A 21244-nucleotide genomic window follows, 5' to 3' on the forward strand; every position below is an offset into this window, starting at 1 on the left:
TCTGTTATTTAGAGACACTCTCAGCTGCAACCACCACCAACCCTCTCCATTAAAACCCACAGAGGCAGGAAAGGACTCACTGATTTTGTAGATTCCAGGGACCCTGAGGACAGGGTGTCTCTGCTGCCGCGACTCTTGGAGCTGAGGTGTGGGGAGGAGGACGGGGAGTCGTCAATGTAGGGCATCATGTCATGGTGCCGCCTCTGCTCCTCGGCGCGGTCGGCATCGTACGCGTAGCCGGGCGGTGTCCCCCCGAACGGGGCATCTGCAAGGCACACACAGACCCGTCTGCTCACACCCAGACACGGGCTGGCCCCCAGGCACTGCCTCCCAGCTCCCACCACCACTTACCAGCAAACCCAGAGTCAGGGAGAGTTAATACAGCAGAGGTATAAATTTAATTAAATTCATGTTGCCACCAAAAGTTCAGTTCACTCATTCTAAGTCCTAAAAGGCAAAGTCCTTTCTAACATTAGAGGTTGATAATTACAGCTCTTTCCCTCATGTTTTCCTTCAAAAGCATCAAAATAACTCCCTTTGCAGACTCCATCAAAGCCATGCAGTCTGGGGTTGGGGATGCAGAGGGTTGTGATAACAGACCCTGGTTTCTCTCTAAAACACAAACAGATGATGCCCCTGCCAGTTTAGGAGGCAGAGACAATACACAGCTCAGGGGGAAAACACAACTCCCTCCAGGCCTCTCAGGAACAAGAGGACTAGGAAAGCAAGGTCTTACATGTCAGCAGAACCAAAATCCTGAGAGGCCCTGTTTGATTGGCTGTCCCTCCTCCTCAGTCCTCAGCCTAACTCCTTAAACAAATGAACAAACCACCACCAAACTCCCTCCTACCCATCTCCATCTCTCCTCCTTCCCAAAAAAACCCCAAGAAACCCAACAATACATTCAAAACACAAACAACAAAGGATGGTGGTATGAAGAGTCAAATTAACCATTCCTGCCAGAGACATCAATGAACTTCTGCAGGAAAAATGGGTGGTACAATTGGTTCTGGTGTCTTTAGTAGCTGAATACAGACCTTACTTTTGCAACAACCTGCAACAGGACCCACACTGAGCAGCTCCCTCTGCCGTAGGTTCAAAGGTCTTTAACCTCTGCACAAAGAAACACACAGAGGACCAAAGCCTGGTTTCTGCACCAGTTAGGTGGGCCTGGGAAGCACCTGCACCTCTCAGTGCCCAGGAGTGTCCTGTGTGTGACAGAACAGCCATGCACAGGCCACTGACCACAGAAGGGCAGAGTTCCTGCCCCTCTTTCAGCTCCAAGTCACACATTGCCACTCTTCTCCCCTAACTGAAAAATAACCCCGAGGAAATAAAGGAGATCCACCTTTACAGAAGCTGCTGAGCCTCATGGAAGACAAAGCCACAAAGAAAAAGAAAAATAATGACACTTCAAGACAAGCAGAACCATTTTGCACAAATATCCAGGTCCTGTGAAAATAATAAGCAGCTGCTGCCAAGCATACTAATAATCCTGTTATACATCACTAAGGCAGGGTGGAGGAGTAACATTTTAAAGCCCACTTTCCTCCCTCACAGCAAACTCAGTTAAAGCATGACTCATTCCAGTAAAGGATGTGAACTTTATGTGGAACAGAATAAAACTTGATCCATGTGGCTCTTTCAGGAGGGAGAGCTGGTCCAGGGAATTTACACAAACAATATACTGAAAAGCCAACAATAAACTCAGTGTAGAAATGAGCCTCTGTCTTGGCTCACACCAAATACCACCCAGCTAAATAACAGCCCCATACGAGGCCTGGAGGCTGCTGAAGGACCATGGCAATGTTATTTTAACAAGCTCAGTGAGTTTTATGTCACCCTCCTGCTTGTGCTCAACTCCCAGAGCTCCTCAAATACTTGTCAGACTGTGCAAGACCATGGGAATGAAGGGTGGGGGAAATGGGACATGTTCTCTGGGTGTTACAGGTTCCCAGAGCCCCACAACCATTCAGAAGACGCCCTATAAGTTGATTTGGTAACCAGAGGCTTAAAAAGGAGCTGCTGAGATAAGGATGCTCAGTCACAAACAAAGGAGATTTTTAGATACCCCAAAGCTGGATAATTTCTACAACACCTCCAAGACAAACCAAAATCTCAAGAGTTCCTTGGCTAAGAAGGGGCAGAATAAAAGACTGCATTAGCCCCCACCTTGCACTACCCAAACAGGCAAGGAAACACTGAAAAGGAAGAGTAAAATACCCTCCTCACACACAAGTGGATGGTCTTCTGTTTGGCCAGAAGGTTAAAGGACTGTTTTGATACCAGAAACCAAAATTATACGTAGGAAGGAGGAGGGGTGTCTCCCTTCATCTCTGCACTATTTACACCATATTAAAATAACACTAATAAAAACAATAATAATAAAATACCCAAACAAACAAAACCCCACCCCACATTAAAAAGAACCCAAACCCACAAAATCTTAGCACCATATCACCTGTGTGGAAGAGCACAGACACCTGTTTTCCACTCAGGTGTCCCTTGTGCAAGTTTCTAACCCAGGAAGCCTGTGAGATATCACTGGCAATTTAACACTGGCACTTCTGTAGGCTTGTTCCTACTCAAGGAACAGTTTTTTTTCCCTTCAAAAGGTTCTTCAAACTACTCTTATCCAAACCAGTTGCTCCTACACACAAGACCAAGTCCCCGTGCAGAAATGAAGGCAGGAATATTTCTCTCACTCCCAATGCTTACATGCAAAATTTATAGTTTGCTCCATTTTTGTTAATGGGGGAGTAAATGCAGACTAAAATACATTAGCAGAAAGGTTGGCAGTGAATCACAGCATTTCCACTTTCCTCACTTTCTCCTGCTAAAAAACAGCCTCACTTCTACCTTCCTTAACATGTTGTGTCTTCTGCTGCACAGGGACACCTTTACTGAAACTGAAGGGAAGGGCAGGTGAGGGACTTGAGATTTATTCCTGCCTTTGCAACAAGATTCAGCCGAACTTTGAATCACTTTGTCTCCCTATCCATAAAAATGAAAATAACACATCTCGACAAGGAATGACTCTCAGTGTCACAGACTGCCATGAGATCTGTGCATAAAGCTCCACACAGAATTTAAAACTTTATTTCTGTATCCTCCAGAGATCCTTCACACATTAAAAAGCTTAGAGGTAGTTATAATCCCTCTTCTATTATTTTGCTGCACACAGCACTGAAATCCACCTATGGAGATTTTAATTATCTCAAAGGCAGAAAGACTTTCGTGCTTTTATTCTGCCATTTTTTCCAACACGAGCAAGTATTGCCACAGTGAGACACACCACACAGGCCTTAACTCAGGAGCAGAGGTAGCCTTGTATCTGTGATTAAAGAGCCCACTGTTGCCAGGGAAACTGAGTTATTGAGCTCTCCTGAGCCCAGCACAAAGCTCACAGGCTGCTCAGGCTCCACCTGGGAGTGAAGAGACTGGAGCAGAGAGATCAGAGCCAGGAGCTCCCTGCTCTGACACCTCCAGCTGCTCCAGGTGCTGCTGCTGGAATGGCCAGTGCAGGCAGCAGATGGGCTCGAGCAGGAGCACTTGGTTTCTCAGCAAGGGCTTGGGATAGGTGAGCACTAAGAGGGTTCTGACTCTCCTCCTAAGGCCTCTGCCAGTCTCAGAGTAGCCATCAGTAACTGAGCCACCAAGGACAGAGAAAGATAAAACACAGCAACACCAGAGAACTGCTGACAAGGGACAGCTAAGGGAAAGAGCAGGCCAACAGGGCTGGTGGGCTCACACAGGGTGTGCGGGGAGCACCAGAGGGACTGACCGAGGACACTGCTCCACCTGGGCCATGCTTCTCATCTCACCAGCAGCCCCTTTTCCTCCTCCTCTCTGGGTAACCTGTAAGAGATCCCATCCCATGCAGAAGAGCAGCAGCTGTGACTTACAGAAATGAGCCCTCTTGGCACACAAGGGGAACTATTTCTACCCCTGACCCTCTGACATTCTCTTACAGAACTGCTCTCCTGCACCTGCACATCTTCAGGTGCACTGAACTACCTGGGGGTACAAAGGCTCATCCCTCAATTCACACATTCTGAAAAACCTCAAGCACTTATTTCCACCTTTGGTTCTTACAGCAGGGGCCTAGCTTTGCTCCAGCCTTTAGAAGTCTGTTCCACCATCTTACTCCTCAGTTACTGCTTCTATCATCTGTCCCCTTTTCATCTTCTTTTGGTTTTCTCAAACATAGTATTCCTTTTCTTTATGCTGTTGTGCCTCCCCTCTTCTAAAACACTTCTCTCCATCACTGCCTCAAATTTCACCTGCCTGAGGGAGGGGTAAGGAAGAATCTAACAAGTTTAGTTCCTCACAAACTCACTGGCACTCAGAGAGCACAACAACACTGTTCCCTTGTCCTGTTGCCTACACCCTTCCTGCTGGGTGCCACATTCATTCTTTCGAAATGTGAAATCATGGAGCTCACTTGAAAGCAGGAAGGGTAAAAGAAATTAACTTCTAAGTCAAAAGAAAGATTATCTGCATCTAATCCAAGGCCGCACAATGGTTCAAATGCACGTGTCATACTTTCACATCAGCACAACATCCATAGCTGCTTGAGAGGCTTAACAGCAGCCTGCAGAGAAGATTCCAAGCTAGCTGTGCTCCAGCTAATCCTGCTAAAAGAGCAGTGAAGCTACAGCAGCTCAGACCTGCCTAAGTAAATACGTAGAATCCTGGAGGGGGAAGGGAGGTGCATGTCCTGCCACAGCCCCACACCACTGTGGCTTCATTGTAATGGTACCAAGGCCAGCACAAGTTTGGAATGTCTACACTCACTCCAAAAACATCCCCACAGCTGCAGAGCAGAGCTAAGGCAGTTTGCACCCTCTGTGTTTCTGAGCCAGGGAATGTGTGAGGCCATAGTTTGACAATGCATTGTGTTGGCAGCAATAGGGGTTTAAGGTTTCCCCCACCAAGCCATAAACCACTGCATGGCCCTTTACCCTCTTACCCTCCTTAGTCCTGCAACCCCCCAGATGCCTGTGGTCCAGATAAAGAACTCAGCCAGCCCAAAGAAAAATATCTTTGACGCTTCCCTTCTAAGCTGGATCAGCTCCCTGATCTAGTTCATGGCTCAAAAATCCAAACTGGAAGGATACATGCATGGCAGAGCAGGGCTGGGTACACTTAAAAGCTTCTACTGCAATTGAAGACATCATATTAACAAAACACTCCTTCGTTTTCCTTTAGGCTGAGGCTTAGTCAGTTCCTGGGACTTACACATGGCTGGTTTAGGGATAAGTTACCAGAATGCAACACTGCTTCTGTTTCTATTTCTTTTGTAACCTTTAAGTTAGTAGCGTGCCTTACCAATCTCAGCTCCAGCTTTTACATACCACTGTTTGCTTGGTGATAAACAACACAGAATCAGGTAGTTTTATTTCTTAGTGCTGGCCAGGCTACCTGGAGAAGGATCAGGGATTCAGGCCCAGCACATGTGGAGGGACATCAGTGTGGATGGGCAGTGAATGCAGTTGCCTGGGAAATAAATGCAGCACCACTCTCCGAAAGATACCACAGCTAAACTCTGGAAAGCCAAGTATCTTGCTCACTTCCCTGACATATTCTGAATTGTCATCTCCTAAACCAGGCAACAGTGTACTGAACATGTACAAAACTGAGAGCCACAATGACTATGGTGTCCATCTACACCAGGAGCCTGTCCCACAGGTCACAAAGATCAAGTATCAAAAGGGAAAAAACACTGGCACTCCATCATTTCCCAAAGGAGATGTGCACAGAGGATGATCCCCCTCACTCTGCTGAACAAGCTGACTGGCAGCATGGGCTGCAAGGCAGAATTCAGTGAAACAGGTACCACAGCCCATGCCCAGGGAGCAGCTCTGAGCACACAGAGCCCAGGCAGGGGGACACGGCCACTCTCACACAGTCAGCCCAGGCAGGGGGACACGGCCACTCTCACACCGTCAGCCCAGGCAGGGGGACACGGCCACTCTCACACCGTCAGCCCAGGCAGGGGGACACGGCCACTCTCACACCGTCAGCCCAGGCAGGGGGACACGGCCACTCTCACACCGTCAGCCCAGGCAGGGGGACACGGCCACTCTCACACCGTCAGCCCAGGCAGGGGGACACGGCCACTCTCACACCGTCAGCCCAGGCAGGGGGACACGGCCACTCTCACACCGTCAGCCCAGGCAGGGGGACACGGCCACTCTCACACCGTCAGCCCAGGCAGGGGGACACGGCCACTCTCACACCGTCAGCCCAGGCAGGGGGACACGGCCACTCTCACACCGTCAGCCCAGGCAGGGGGACACGGCCACTCTCACACCGTCAGCCCAGGCAGGGGGACACGGCCACTCTCACACAGTCAGCCCAGGCAGGGGGACACGGCCACTCTCACACAGTCAGCCCAGGCAGGGGGACACGGCCACTCTCACACCGTCAGCCCAGGCAGGGGGACACGGCCACTCTCACACCGTCAGCCCAGGCAGGGGGACACGGCCACTCTCACACCGTCAGCAAGGCTGCAGTGGAAAAAAGGAGCTCCATGGATCCAAAACTTCAGCAGATTTTCCCAAAATCATTACATCCATTTCAGGCTGGCATCTCCCATTCCAATAGCTCACCTCTCTGAAGCACATGAAGCAGCTGCAGAAACAAGTGCCTGTCACATGTAAATTTTTACACAATGCTTTGTTGTCTTAAGGAAGGGTAAGGCTTGTCCATGTGCATGTACAGATTGAGAACTGCACCTCACTCTGGAGATGGAAGAAGGAGAAAGCAATGTACCTTGCACATGGAAGCAGCAAGACAGCTGGTGGTTGTCTGCACCCTCCCTCCCCCGGGGGGATGTCAGGCCGTAGATGTTACCCAGACTCCAAGAAACTTGTCTCTACCACAGATGAGCTTTATCCTCATAGCAGACAGCGCCCTTAAGTCTTTAGCAGATGAATTAACTGCAGTCCACTTTTAATCTTTTAGGTGTGTCAAACCCAGATCATTAAACATCTAAAAAAGAAGATCAGAGTTCTTTAATCTGCCCATATATTCCATGAAGAGTCCATGCAGAGACTGGAGGACAGGTCTGATCTGTTTGGAGCAGTCTGTTACTGACACCTTGTTGCATTTTGCTCCCATTGGCATATTCCTGGGGACAGATTTAACATTCACCCAGGGCAAGGTTCCACAATCCAGCCAGGATGGGAACGCTGGGACTACTCAGGGAAACCCAAGGCACCCTCCCACAGGACGGAGGGAGCTGCTCACTGAGGCTACTGAGACAGTCCCTACGAGAGAAAAATTCAGGAAGCCAACCTGATTATCCAGGAGAGTCCAGACAAGACTGTGCTGTGGCACGCAGATTGCAAGGACCTCCTTCTGGCAGGCAGCACAGCTTCCCCACTGCTCATCTTTGCTCCAGACAGCCCTGGTGAGCAGCCCCGGGGTGCTGCATGCTGAGAGTGCAGCCCAAGCTGTCCTGTCCCCACTCCTCACACCCAGCCAGGCTCCGACTGAGCGCCTGACACAGCACGGGAAGAGCAGCCGAGGTGTGAATTCCCATCTCCCCAAGACATCTGACACTTGGCTCAGTTTCAATCCAACCGAAACACTGGGAGGGAAGCACAACCACTGCACACCACAAACTGGACAGGGGAGTCCAACTGATGCCAACAGCTGTGATTAGGAGGAGAACAGGTTACACGTTTAGATGTGGCCTTTCAAATGCAGGGTGTCTTCACGGTGATTTGTGAATTTTAGGGTAGAAAGCTACACCCAGAGTCACTGCAGAAGGCAAGACTTGAACATTTCCCTGTGACAGCTGACAACACCAATGTCCCACTGACTGCTGCATGTCCTCCAGGGCACCCACAGGGTTCAATCACCATCACTCAGAGCCTGAACATCAGTGGGCAAACACACCTGCAGGAACGATGGGTGTTCCCACAATGACTGGCTGCAAACACGCTGCCCACAGGTGAACACAGAGGAATTCTGGTCAGGCCTGAATTACACAGGTACCATGCCTAACTCACAGGGCCAGCCAGGGCCCACAGCAGGGAAAATCCTGTTGCCCTTTTACTTTTTTTACTGTTCTTTCTCACTGTTTACCACTGGGCACAACATACCACCCCACAGCACGGATGAGGATCTCACACTCCTGCCTGGGAGAGAGCAGAAAGTGAATCTCTTTCCATCCAGGGTCTATGTCTTTAGATTCCTCTCCTGTTCTGTGTTTTCCCAGGCAGGCTGGAAAGGTTTCCATATTCAGTTCATGTTGGCAGTCAGGACACTGGATGTCCTTGGCAAAGGAAACCCCAGAGCCAACTAGAACACCTTTGCAGTTTTATTTTCCACTCCTTACTCAGGATTGTGCACCAAGTTTAGCTGTTCCTATTTACTGCAAGTCTAACAGGCAGAAGGTAAATTTTAGGCCTAGTTGTTCACAGCTGAAGACTTTTTCAGCATAAAAATTCACAGACAAGAAGAAGGTACATTCAGAAGTACATGTGGCTTTGCTCCAAAGGCCCCAGGAGCTTTAGCACTGACTAGAGCAGAGGAGCAAGTTGAATGAAATGGAGGAAAAGTTTCCACGAAAAAGAAGGTAAAACACACCCCAAACCAAACAAGTGAACAACAATGAACCACACACAGCTGAGAGGAGAAGAACCCGGAAGTTAATTTCCCAGGAAAAGCAGGGGCTGCATTATGAGAGCTCAGGTTACAGGGTCCAAGCTGCCTCCCCTCTCAGCTCCTGTCCATGTCTCCCCCACCACCCCCTAAATCACGTTTGCAGGAGCACAGCAAACCACAGCAGGAGCTGCCTAAGCTAAAAATAACTGCAAACAGTGTTATTTTATAAGGCAGAGCAGTTCTCTCTTCCATTTCACTGATCCTCTCCACACAATGCAGCAGCAGAGGTGGGATGGAGGAAATGTGACTGCTCAGGTCAGCACTCCTGCTGGGCTCAAACCACAGCCTTCACCTCACTGCTGAAAAAAACAACCTGGTAACAAAGCCCAAAGGAAACGGCATGTACTGACTCCATTGGGAGGGCTGCTTCCCTCGCAGCCAGCGTGCTGTACCAGCTGCCAGGTGAATGAAGGGAATTCCATCCACCATCAGCATATCTTTACTATTTTGTTCCTCACAGTTGTCTCCGAGTTTTGCAGGCACCTCTCTCCACAGAAGTAGATTATAAAATTCACAGAAACAAAATGGAGCAAATGCCACACCGTGATCTGTTACAAACCCTCACAGTGTATATATACATATACCTTTTCCTGTATGTAACTAGAGCAGACAAACAGTCCTGGCATGCAGAGAGGAAAGAGGCTGTTAAAACAAAAGTTTAACTGAATGGACAGTTCTGTGAGAAGGGAAGGGAGGGCCAGCCCTAGGCAGTGGGGGGTATTAAAGTCTATTAAAAAAACTCAGTAAACATGTTTGATAAGAATACTGTTCTGTTTCCAGATCTTCAGCCTCTTTCAGGATGAGTTGCCTTGGCTTTTTAGTTTCCAGCATTGTTTTGTTTTCTCCCCAGTGCAGCCAGGACACTAAGAAGCCAATAAAGGCAGCTGCCCTTTTCCTGTTTACACTGTAAATCTTGCCATTGACATCTTACTTGTAACACACTGAAAAATAAGCTATTGATTTACTATCTTGGCCTAGCACAAGCAACCCAAGCTAAATGCCTCGGCAGGCAGATGGCTCTGCCTACACCACGGACAACCTTTCCCGAGCGCAGCTGCTGCCCAAGCTCAGTGTCTTCCTGTCATCTGCCTGCAGAAGGAAAAACAAGTTTTGTGTCACTCATAATCATGGCAAGGTAGTTATAGAAACTTCTGTAATTAAAGATGCTGAAGGTAGAGCACAGCTCCCTGCCAGCATTAATAAACTCCATCGACTCCCCATCTCTTTTCCTTTGAAACTACTATTGGAGATGAAGGTGCCACAAGGTTGTTTGGGGTTACTAAGTTCTCATCTGACACACCATACCACCTTTCTTCATAAACTGTGTGCTTTTTTGTAGAATCTGCTTCCAGAAGTGGAAGTCCTCCTCTAGTTATTATGCTTGTGAAGAATAGAGTTAGAAAACCATGATTCCACAACAAGCAGCACAGTGGTGCCAGAGTTCTCTAAGAAGCTGAAAAGCAGATGAGAGGGAAGACCTCTCTGTCTGAGCTTATGGTGTACTTGATCAGACACCAACAATGCTGGTTTACACTCCAGCATTATTGGCTGATTCACTGCTGTTCAGATTTTATTAAAACATGGGCTAAGAGGGAGCTTATTTTGGTAACACAGATGTGTTGCACCACTGCTTCGCTAAGCCCTGACATCCCACAGCGTGAATGAGCCAACAAGTGATCCTGAAGCCTTGCCAAGGGGAAGCACTAAAATGTCAATGAATTCCAGCCAAAGGAAAACACCACACTAGTCCCACGTGAGGCAAAACAACCTGTGCAGATGTTGGTGTCCCCCAACAGCTTTGTTCTGTACCCAGACTTGTACACACAGAGCAGAGCTCCTGCTCAGACAGCAGCTCTCAAAGCAAACCATCAGTGTTCTCATGCCTGGCAAGTCACAAAGGAGGTTCTCACAGTAACTCTGCACCAAGGGGAAGAACTGAGCTCTTGTGGCTCCCCAGTATTCCCAGGGGAGCTGTGGATACACAGGGACACACAGATCCAGGCAGGATCAGAGCTGAGACTCTCTCACACACACACACAAACACTTCAAGGGCAATCAGACGCTGCAGTTCAGAGCAGCTGGTGCAGGAGAAGAGAGCAAAGCAGAAGGACTTACCTGTGGAAAGAGCTCTCTTCGCTGCAGGCCCTAGAGAAGCCTTTGCACTATTGCTGGACTGCAGGGGACGTGACTGTGCATTGCCAACAGTCAGGGCTCATCCCCAGGCAAGACACAAACACACAGATCTCAGGGGAGCAGGTCCCCAGTCCCCTCCCTGCACGATCCCTCCTCTCTCCCTCGTGGGGAAGGGGAAGCTTCCCAGGGAAATCTCTGGACACGAAGAGTTAAAAAAACACAAAATACACCAACTATCTGTAGGTAAACACACATATACATATATATCTACACACGGCCCACAGCGGAAGATTGATCAGCTATCTGGAAACAGGATTTGGTCTGCAAAAGTACAGCTGAAGCCAGGGAACCACAGCAGACTCCTCCTGAGCAGTCTGCACAGCAGGATAAGATTTTAAAAGATTAAACAGTGCAGCACAGACACATCCAGAGCACACAGGGCCAGTGATGACGCTTGCTGCTGTTAACACTTTCAATTCCAAATTCCACTCCTTAATAAAAACAGGTGAAGAGTCTGAGCAGCTAATCCACAGCATAACACAAGCCAGAAGCAGAGAATTCCCACAGGAGCTCCTTTAAAGCAAGAAAACTTTAAAACCAATATAGCAGCAAAAGAAACACTTTTTCCATGTGGTTTCAAAATTACTTTCTCCTTTTATTTCCAATGGCTTGCCCCTCCCAAAAGAGCCAGACAACTATTCCCCAAGATGAAGCACTGAAATTCCAGGAGGAGGGATAATCAGTGGTCTGACACTGGCACTTAAGGCCTGCTTCTGATTTCAAGCCTGAAAAAAAAAATCAATTATTTACCAGAATTACGACCTACTTAGCAGATAATAGCCGGGGATCTCCTCCCTCCCCCCTTTACAAGCAACATTTTACTGCAGAACAAAGCATTAAAAAGGCAAGTGTGTGGGAGTCGCTGGCACGGGGGCTGTTTTGCAGGAGCTCCCAGCCCCCAAGAGCACCCACATCCCTGTCTCGGGCAGCTCCCAGTGGACAGGTGGTGATGGGAACCAGCTGCCCTGTGCTGGGCACCAGCGAGAGCTTTGCTCTCTGCAGCACTGGGAGCAGCCACAGCCTGAGCAGCCAAAGCCCGGACAGCATGGCTGGGATGGGCACCTGAGCAGCCCTGCACGGCTGGGACGGGCACCTGAGCGGGGCTGTGCCAACCCTGCCGGCAGCATGTTCTGAACTGACACTGACAGCTCTACTTTGACAGGAAAAACAACCTACAAATCCAAGAAACACAAAAAGAAGCTCTAAGGGGGCCCATCTACAACTGCCAAGACAGAACCCTCAAATTGTTGACACAAAATCCAGAATCTTCAAGACACTGAGCTTCCAAAAGCCCTTGAAGTCAGGCAAGAGGTAACAGAACTCTGTGCCCAAAGGCATTACAAGTACACACATGGTCTTGGCACCTTTAACAATCATGTAGACCTAAATGACTCTTTGGCTCCACTCAAAGTTAACAGAGGTGGGGAAATACAAATTCACTGCAATTTGTATTGCACTGGAAGCTGCTTTCACCCCCCCTACCCCCAAAGAACTGATTTAGAAATTATGTCAACCTAAACTCCTTTATACAGTCCGCAAGCATGTCCGGAAGCAAACAAAAATCTTAGATGGGATAAACTGCTTACTGGAGTGGGATCTATCACTTGTCAACAGAAGAAATCCTCACAGTTATGCTCCCCCTATCAGAGGCAGAGGATCCAGGCTATGGTTTCTGACTTGCCCTGACCATTCTGGAATGGAAGAGGATTAGCCAGGCACAGAGACTGACTCTGAACTGAGAACTGTCCACACAGCTGATCTTTGTGCCATGAGGGAGCACACACCCCCAGAAGGATGGCTGTGCTCCTCCAGGCAGCACAGCTGCCTCCCATCTTCACTCCTTTCATAGGACATGTATTTATTTGTTTTAGTCTCTTGTCTTTCATACTGTGTTTGTAGGCAGTCAAGTATTTTGAGTGAAAACTTCACAGGAAAACCTCACCCCCTCTACAGGGAACACACGTACAGTGAGAAGCAAGCAAAACACAACAGGGGAAAATAAAGGAACACTTGTACATCAGCACTATATTTAGATACTGCTTCACTAGGACTTTTACAGAAACTTGGAAGACTTGCTATGTTGATGCTTGGTCCAGCCCTAAAAAGCTTCAAGCCATTTGCCACAGCCCTGAAATAGAAGTTGTGACATTTCAGACTGGGAGCAGCACAGAGCAGACACTGTTCTGCAGCACAGGCACTACAAACCCTCTGCTCACCACTACACTTCCTGCACTAAGGCCTCCCTTCAATTTGCAGCAGCAATTTTAAACAACAACCACACTGTGTCCCAGGCACACACTTGGATAGGTTTGAGATGACTGAAGAACTGATGGGACAAGACAAGAGTCCTGTCAGTATTACTACAGCAGAAAGACAGAAACTTTACTTCTAAGTTGCTAAATAGGACTAGTCAGCTGATTATTTCAAGCAGGGTGTCCACTCATATGAAGTGGAAAGTTGGATCCTGTCCCAAGAGCAGGGTTTGACCAGAATGGAAAAAAAACAACCCTTAACCTGGGATTTGTTTTACTTCCTCAGAGTGGTGCATTACAGATTTTTATACAGTTCATAAATGCACCCACCCAGCACAGTGGGCACATATTTTATTCTACAAGCTCTGTGTGGCAATAGAAACCCTGTTCAGGACATCACTACCACAAAACAACCACCACCACCTTCGAGAGACTCCTTTTTAGTTCCAAATGTTAATTTCTCCTTTTAAAAACAAAAACATTAAAAAAGGAGGAAAGGTAAATTAAAGGGGAAGCACTGGTATAGGACACAGGGAATTTCTGGGACCACACTGGTACCTCCCAAGACCAATTGATGAAAAGCTATTTGAACAAACTTTAGCCTAGATCCTTGGCCAAGAAACTTTCAATCAAATAAGTGTAGACTATTAAACCAGCAGGTGTTAAAGACGCCACAGAGAAAGACATCAAGTTGTAATGGAAGAAACACAGTTCACACAAAGAGATGACAAATATCCTCAGGCACTTTCTTCCTCTTAATAATCACAACCGTTTAAGTTGTTAGTTTCACATCAGCAGCCCTGGGCTTGGGGACCGCAAGTGGCTTCACTCAGCAGGGGCTACAGGAAACCAAACATGCCTCTCTGTCTCTTCTGGCCCAAAATAGAAATGGGCTGGACCTCAGTACCAACAGAACACTTCATACAGGGAAAGCTGCCTTTAACAGCAGCCTGGTAGAGATGAAAAATGATGGCATGGCCTCACTTTTGTTTATGGGTTTGTTTTGTAACAGATGGGAATGAGGAGAAGAGAAACAACACAAGTACAACTCATTCCTTTTGCTTATTACTCCGGAATGCAACAGTCAAGAAAAAAAAAAAAGAAAAAAGTGAAGTTTCATAAGCACCTGCACTGATGACCTGTGTGTATTAATGAATCTAAACATAAATCTTCCACTAAGCTAAAGGCCAAATTCAGTGAGCAAGGTGAGGACTTCCGAGGTAAAGCCAGTGTACCCCTGTGCCCGCCAAACAGCTCTCAAAAGACTCAAGTACTCATTCCTCAGCTTTATGTCAAGCAGAGGTGTCTTGCCTTTGACTGGTATGTCCCCCTCCAACAGGAGCAGGACAATCCACAGCCTGTTCAACTCCACTCCAAGACAGGTTCTCCAGCACCAGTGACCAGCTCCTGAGGCTGATATGTGGGAGGGGAATAACAGCAAAACCAAAAAGCACAGCTGACCCTTATCAAAGGGTGGCAGCACAATGACCTCACACACACTGGATGTTAACCAAAGGCCTTGGTTGCTTAGTCACTACCCCTATTCTCTACTAGTCACTACAGGACCTCAACTGTCCCTCTTCCAAAGCCTGCACATTTAGTGTTGAATTGAACCCGAAGTTCCCCTGCAGTCATGCACACACTGTTCTGCCTCAAAGAGGGACAAAGGGTCACACACCAAAGGCACTCTCAGGACCTGAAGTGCCCACACAAGGGACTATTTTAATAGAGTACCACAGAGTATTCCCGCTGCTGTTGTGCCTTGGGTATGAGGATTTGAGCCTAACTGTGATCCTCCTTCCCAGGAAGCACTGACAGGTCCCCAGCAAAGAGCAGCCACTACTCCTTTCCTGTGACTGCTTCTTGGAAACCAAGGTCCCTGTGGGACCTGGCAAAAAGCCAAGGGTGAAATGCAAAATTTAGTAACAGCAGGATGTGCCACACAGCAGTCTGGAGCACAGACTTTGCTAAAGGGATTACTGGCTATCAGCCACTCTGAGGGGGCTCTGTGCATGAGGCTGCCCCTGGTCCTGGCAGGGGGTGTCGGGGATGGCACAGACAAAGAGACGGAGACACAACAACCCCCTGAGAGAATCAGGAAAACCCAGTTACTGCAACAGGGGGTCCTGTCAAATGACAGCACGAACTCCACAGCTACCAGCAGTGCCCACACAGAGTCCTCACACACAGCAGCTCAGCCCCTCCTCTGCTCCAGGGCAGGCAAATGCCACAGCAGGAACCAGCGTCTCCCAGAGCCCATCACGTCTGGGCATCCCAAGAACTGGTCCTGCAAGGCCATTACTGACCAGTGCTGTTTCTCACCAGGTGCATGGACACACCCCACAGTGGCACATGGAGGCAGAGGCAGGCACTGGGAATGTGCAGGGATGGGCACCGGCAGGTGTTACGGAGGGTTGTGTGTTCAGAAGACAGGGGTTAAAATCCACCTCTCACCAAAAACTTGCAAAGACCACTCTGCAAAATGAGCTTTTCTCTGGATATACAAATTCTTATTTAAACCCAGACTCAGCTTTCAGGCATATAAACAGACCAGAACTAAAATGTCCCTCTCTGTGTATTTTCACTCCCATCTGCCCTGTAGACAGCACAGGTTTGCCTCTCCCCACTGCTTCTGACCAGAATGTAAAGCTTCTTTTTGCCTTCCAAGAACCTGACACTTCTCTTGCTTAGCCCTCAAAGTCTACCAAGAAGTCAGGGCTGGAAAAGTCTTTGTATGTGAATATTCCTATTTCACTATTCTTGTTTTGCAAAAATTCTGGGAAGAAAGCAACACCCTCCAGCTGCACACTGCCAGAAACCTGCCCTGCAGCACTCTGTAGCTTGGTACCTGGGAGAGGACACTTCCAGTGGATTCCCATCTCCTTCAAACCTGTGAGTAATGCCCTTTCCCTCTGAGTGCTGTCCATACACTACAGACATCCCAAGGACTCAGCGTGGGTCGTGCCCAGCCCTCCACATCTGGAGGCCACGAAGCTTCAGGCACCACACAGTGAGCTCAGCCAGTTCTGTGGTTTGGTGCCCAGCCTCAAAACACCACATTCTCATTTTGAACCTACCCAAACCACCTCAATTAATGGGCCCAAAAGTTGTGTATAAAATGTATATTATTTAGGGGAAGCAAGGAGGGGGAGAAGCCATGAATAGAAGCTTTTAAGTCAGGAGTTACTCTCTATGCAGTTGTTGGGTATTTTAAATCTCTCCCTCTCCACTTTCCACGATTATTGAGTTGGATAAAAGGGAAGGAGGGAACCACCTTGGACAAGCCCCTTCTGCTTAGTTTCTTTAAATGGTAACAACAGGTCTCATCAACCCTTTTTCCCTGTTCCCAGTGCTTGTCTTTCCCTCTGTTCTCATGCCAGATACGAGAAGTATTACACAAAATAGCAACCAATGCCAAAACAACTTCCATTCTTAAACAGCGGAGCCCAGGAGAGTGGTCTACAGAGCAAGGCTCTCCATCAGTGGTGAAAAGGGCTCACATAAGGAAAAAAAAGTGGTATTTCTTGGGACGCCATTTCTTGCAAGAAATGGAGCACAGACATCCTGCAATACTGTCCAGAAGAAATGCAAGAAAAGGCTTTAAATAGAAGTTAAAAAGCAGTTGTTTCAAATGGAAACCCATCAAATAACTTTTTTATGCTTAAGCAAATAAATCCCAATAATTTCTGAATGTTCCCTCCATGTTCCATCCAAAGGGGTAGGAATTTCTAGCTACAGGTATCTCTGCTGCATTATTAAAGGCATTGACACCTTTTTCTCCCTGACATGGGGAACACATTTAATGTCAGCTGTGTAACAGTTTATATGTGCATGTGAGTGAATGCCTCTCCTGGCAACAGTTAACAAAAAATCCCAGTAACATCAGAATTACTTCAAAATTCCATCACAAAGGATAAAACTAACAGGGCACCAGCTTTGCACTGAGCTAGAGCTGCAAACCAGGACTAAAGCCTAATTTAGATTTGCTTCTGTCTGCAATGGTGGAAGCAAAAATTTCAGCTGAGAAAAAGAAGACCAGAAGAGCTGGTGACAAACAGAGGATTGAATCCAAAGAGACCGGATGGCAAAGAGAAGGTGGCTCCTCTGAGAGTGACAGCTGGGGAAAGGAAGTCCTGGCACGCAGCAAAGCTGAGGCAGAAAGCACTTTCCACGCCTCCAGGACTGCTGGAAATGAGGAGTTTTCCAGTGACTTAAATTTAATTGCTTGTAACATGACAGCTCTCTGAACGCAACCAGACTGCTCTGGGAACTGGCAAAACCTATTCCTACTTCCAGTGTCACCTGGGCAGCTCATTATTCATGAGAAATGGCACAACGAACTTGTACTGCTCTGGATCCTGCGTATGAAGAAAGTGTGAGTAAAAGAAAAAAAAAAAGTCAGTGATTCACAGCAATCACTGGAAAAGTGTCCAGGAAACTCTTCTGCAAGGTCTGACAGTGTGGCACCATGGTTACTGAGACAATACAACACCAAATCCTGCTGTACACCTAATCCCTTCGTGCTTAACCATCTGGGACAGCAATGCCTTTCATGCACTAGGGAAAAGCCCCCAGTATTTTAGAAATGTGGCTGTTTGCCCAACATTCAAGTCTTCCCATTATTTTTTATCTAAAATATACAGATGTACTAAATTTACTATTTTATTCACTACTATCAGGACATGTGACAGAAAGTCTGCAAGTTCTGCAAGTGAACAGTTTGACTGTAGGAAGAGCCACATTAGTATCCAGCAATGCCTGGACTTTCTCAGTTTTTAAACTGAGATAATGTCTATCTATCTATACTTGGAACTTTAAAGTATAGCTTAGGGAAAAAATATATTTGCAAATCTCTGGGCCAAAGTCAGTTACATAAACTCAACTTTTCTTAGGTAAGGCACTTTCCCTTTCCATAGCAGGGAGGGTTTGGTGAGTGAATTACGATCATCTATATAGCTAAGGGCCAAATTATTCAATTGCAAAGAAGGGAAAGTCCAAAGCACCACCCAGGAACAGCTTTCCCAGACAAGGAAAACTGAACACCTTTAAGTTCCTGTAGAAACAAGTAAAGTACATGGTCACAGCCAACTGCAGGACTTTAGAATTACATCAACCAAGACCCCCAAAATCTTGCATATGCCCCCCTCACCACCAGGCTGCAATGCACTACTCAGCAGTCAAGCTCTCCTTGACTCCTCTTTTACCTCTTCTACTACCAATCCTTTAGTCAAAGCTTCTTGCAAGGGCATGGAGAAAAATCCCATCAGTTACAAATTCATAATGTTGATGGTTTTCAGCCCTCCCCACTCCCTCCAGCTGTGAGCTGATGGATGCCAGTCCCAGCAGCTGCTCTTTGGACAAGCTTAGACAGTAATTGACTTGACATCTTCTTGAACACTTCTGCATTATTGTTTTGAGAGCAGGTAAGAAGGTCATTGAAGAAGGGCATGGCTCTCACACATCCTCCACTCCTCTGGAAACCATGCCCTGGAATACAACATGTGTTGTCACAGTCCTGCAACACGAGGAAGGTTCACCAAGGCTGAGCCAGCCCTGCCCACGCCCCAGCACCACCCTGTGCTCACACCTGCAGCCCCAGCTCTGCTGCGCCTCCACAGACTGACATTTCAACAAACAAAACCACTCTGTGGGATGCTGCTCTGGCCTCCAGCACACACGGGCAGCCTGTTGGTGCAGCCTGCACTGCCCTGGCACTCTGTCTGTAGTGGGAGGGAGCTGGGCACTGCCACCCCTCACACGCCACACACACACAGCTTCAGCCACTTGACACCAATCTCAATTACTTGGTGTCTTTTTTTGTTTTCTCCAATCAATCATCCCCTTTAAGTCCAATTCTGGGTTTTCCTGTTGTTAAGAACAGGGATTCATTGCTTCAGCCTGGCTTCCTCCAGGACACATGGGGACGGGAGATAAGCTCTCCCTTTCAGTCAGTGCTGACCACAGATAAGCAGAGGGGCTTTATTATTTTCCACCTGGCTCTACCAGCAGAACACAAGCAAGGATAATCTGAAAACCTGACAGGTTGAGGAGTGGAAGAAGCAAATGCTTCTTCAGCAAGTCTCAGCTTGCTAACAAGGTTTAAACAACAGGGCATGTTATTTTAGGCTCAGGAAGTAACCAAATCTTATCATTCCGCAGCAAAGAAAATTAATTCTCCTCCCTAGGAAAACTGAGGGCCAATGGCTGATGTGCAGAACCATTCTTGGGAGGGCAACACAGACTGGCACAGCTCTTCAAGGCAGCCTGAGCCACATAACTCCTGTGACACAAAGGAATCTGAAGACCAGTCTAACAAATGAGGAAGCTTTGCCATCTCATCCTTTGCAGAGAAGCAACACTTAAGAGTGTCAGAGATGGTGAGCAAGAAAGAAGAGGGGAAGGACTTAAAATATACTGTAGCTCTAATGCTCCAACAAATACCAGGAAATTCCAAAGTCCTGCCTCTTATTTTGTGCCAGTATACAATGGTATGATTTAAGAAGGGTGTGTGAAAACTTAATTGGTGCCCCTTAGCTGCTCATGCTGCTGCCCAGGCAGAGAAACTGCTGCAAACAGGCACTGCAAACTCTGGATTTCCTACCACCTCAAGCTATGATGGAACAGATACCCTTTTAATATTGCTTTTGTTTTGTATCTTGTACCCACATCACCTTTATATCTTGCACCCATATCATCCTGCTATCTTGCTAGAGAAAAACTTGTCCCCTGGAATAAGGAAAACAGGCAGTATTGGAGAAATACAGCAGTAAATTAAATTAATTCCTAAACCCCTTTCAACATCTGTGCTTCTCCTTTATGCTCATGTGCTCCATTCTCCAGTGTTTTTCAGTTGTTGTCACATTCCTGAAGGCAGCTATCAGCATAGCAATTGCCATTACAAAGCTGGAGTTCTGTCGTTAGACTTAAGATGAAATAAGATGCAAGAAAACAAGTCTGTACTATCAAACATTTGGAAACTCTTAGTCAAACAATGTTGCTGCACTGGAAGGATGTGCTCTGTTCATCAAAATGCTGCCGAGCACTTGATGTAGATTTTCCCTGTGCTGCCACTTCCAAGCCGGTTTCTTCTGCTAAATCAAATCCTGTGTGGATGCTTGTCAGCCCTGATCTTCAGCAGATACTTTACATTTCAGAGACATTTCTAAATTGAACTCCCGAGGTGATCCCTACACACAATGCACTGAAATATTTACTGTAGGCTTAAAAATTTACAGCCCTGGTCTCTCCCTCAGAGACTGTTTTTTTCCCCAATGAGAGGTTTGAGATATCTGTGGGTCAGAACAAAGAAATATGAAACAAATTGTTACCAAAAGAGATTCTTATAATTCATTTGGGAAAGTTCTTTTAACTGAAGCCAATGGGACTGTATTTCATAACATATTGTTAGAAGAAACACCAAAAAGTCAAATACTCCAGTGCTTTGGAGCATGTGCTACTTAAGAGACAAGAAAGCAATTTGCAAAATAATCCAAATTAAAAACACAACAAAACCACTCCTTCAGAAACATAAACACACAAAGCAAGATGCTCTCAGTATGTACCAGCAGGCACAGCTGGGATCTGCAGATCATCTGACCTATTGCAATTCTTTAAAATGTTTCTGTAAAAATAAGGCACTTAAATAAGCAAATCCAAATATTTTGTATAATGAATGTCCCCCAACAGAGTGCTACAAGACTGCCTGTCAATTTAGGAAAAAAAAAGATAAAGCATTTTATTTCAAATAGAAAGAAGAAACACTCATAATTAAAAGAAGCAGGAAAGTACCCTTCAGTGAGGGAAAGGAGTAACCCTGGGGCAAGTCATTGAGGAGGGCTTTGGATGTGCCAAGTTCCACAGTGTGCTCAGGGGCTGTACCAGCAGCACGCTCTGTGCAGCACACACAGATAAAGAAGACCACACCACACACATCAGTGGGTAACCTACACCTCATAATTAAATATTTAGGGAAATCAGGGCCTGCACGAAGCTCTGCAGGAGCTCTTGCCTCCTCACACTGACTCTGGAAGCGGAGCCCTGCACCAGCCTCTGCACAGGCTCTGCCCTGAGGGAGGGGGACTTTCACCTTCCTGAGACCTCCATAGGTAGTAGCTGTGGCA

The 21244-nt window shown here is 47.2% G+C and overlaps 1 protein-coding gene across 1 annotated transcript in view; it reads right to left on the bottom strand.

The window, feature by feature from the left end:
* BCR (BCR activator of RhoGEF and GTPase) overlaps positions 1-21244 on the bottom strand; it is a 98927-nt gene that overhangs the window by 51374 nt on the left and 26309 nt on the right. The window contains exon 2 of the mRNA XM_071572417.1: positions 81-265. Within this exon, the coding sequence (XP_071428518.1) occupies positions 81-265 (185 nt within the window). The remainder of the gene's footprint in view (positions 1-80; positions 266-21244) is intronic.

The sequence above is a fragment of the Pithys albifrons genome, chromosome 17 (assembly GCF_047495875.1).
Source record: "Pithys albifrons albifrons isolate INPA30051 chromosome 17, PitAlb_v1, whole genome shotgun sequence".
In the NCBI taxonomy this organism is placed as follows: Eukaryota; Metazoa; Chordata; class Aves; order Passeriformes; family Thamnophilidae; genus Pithys; species Pithys albifrons.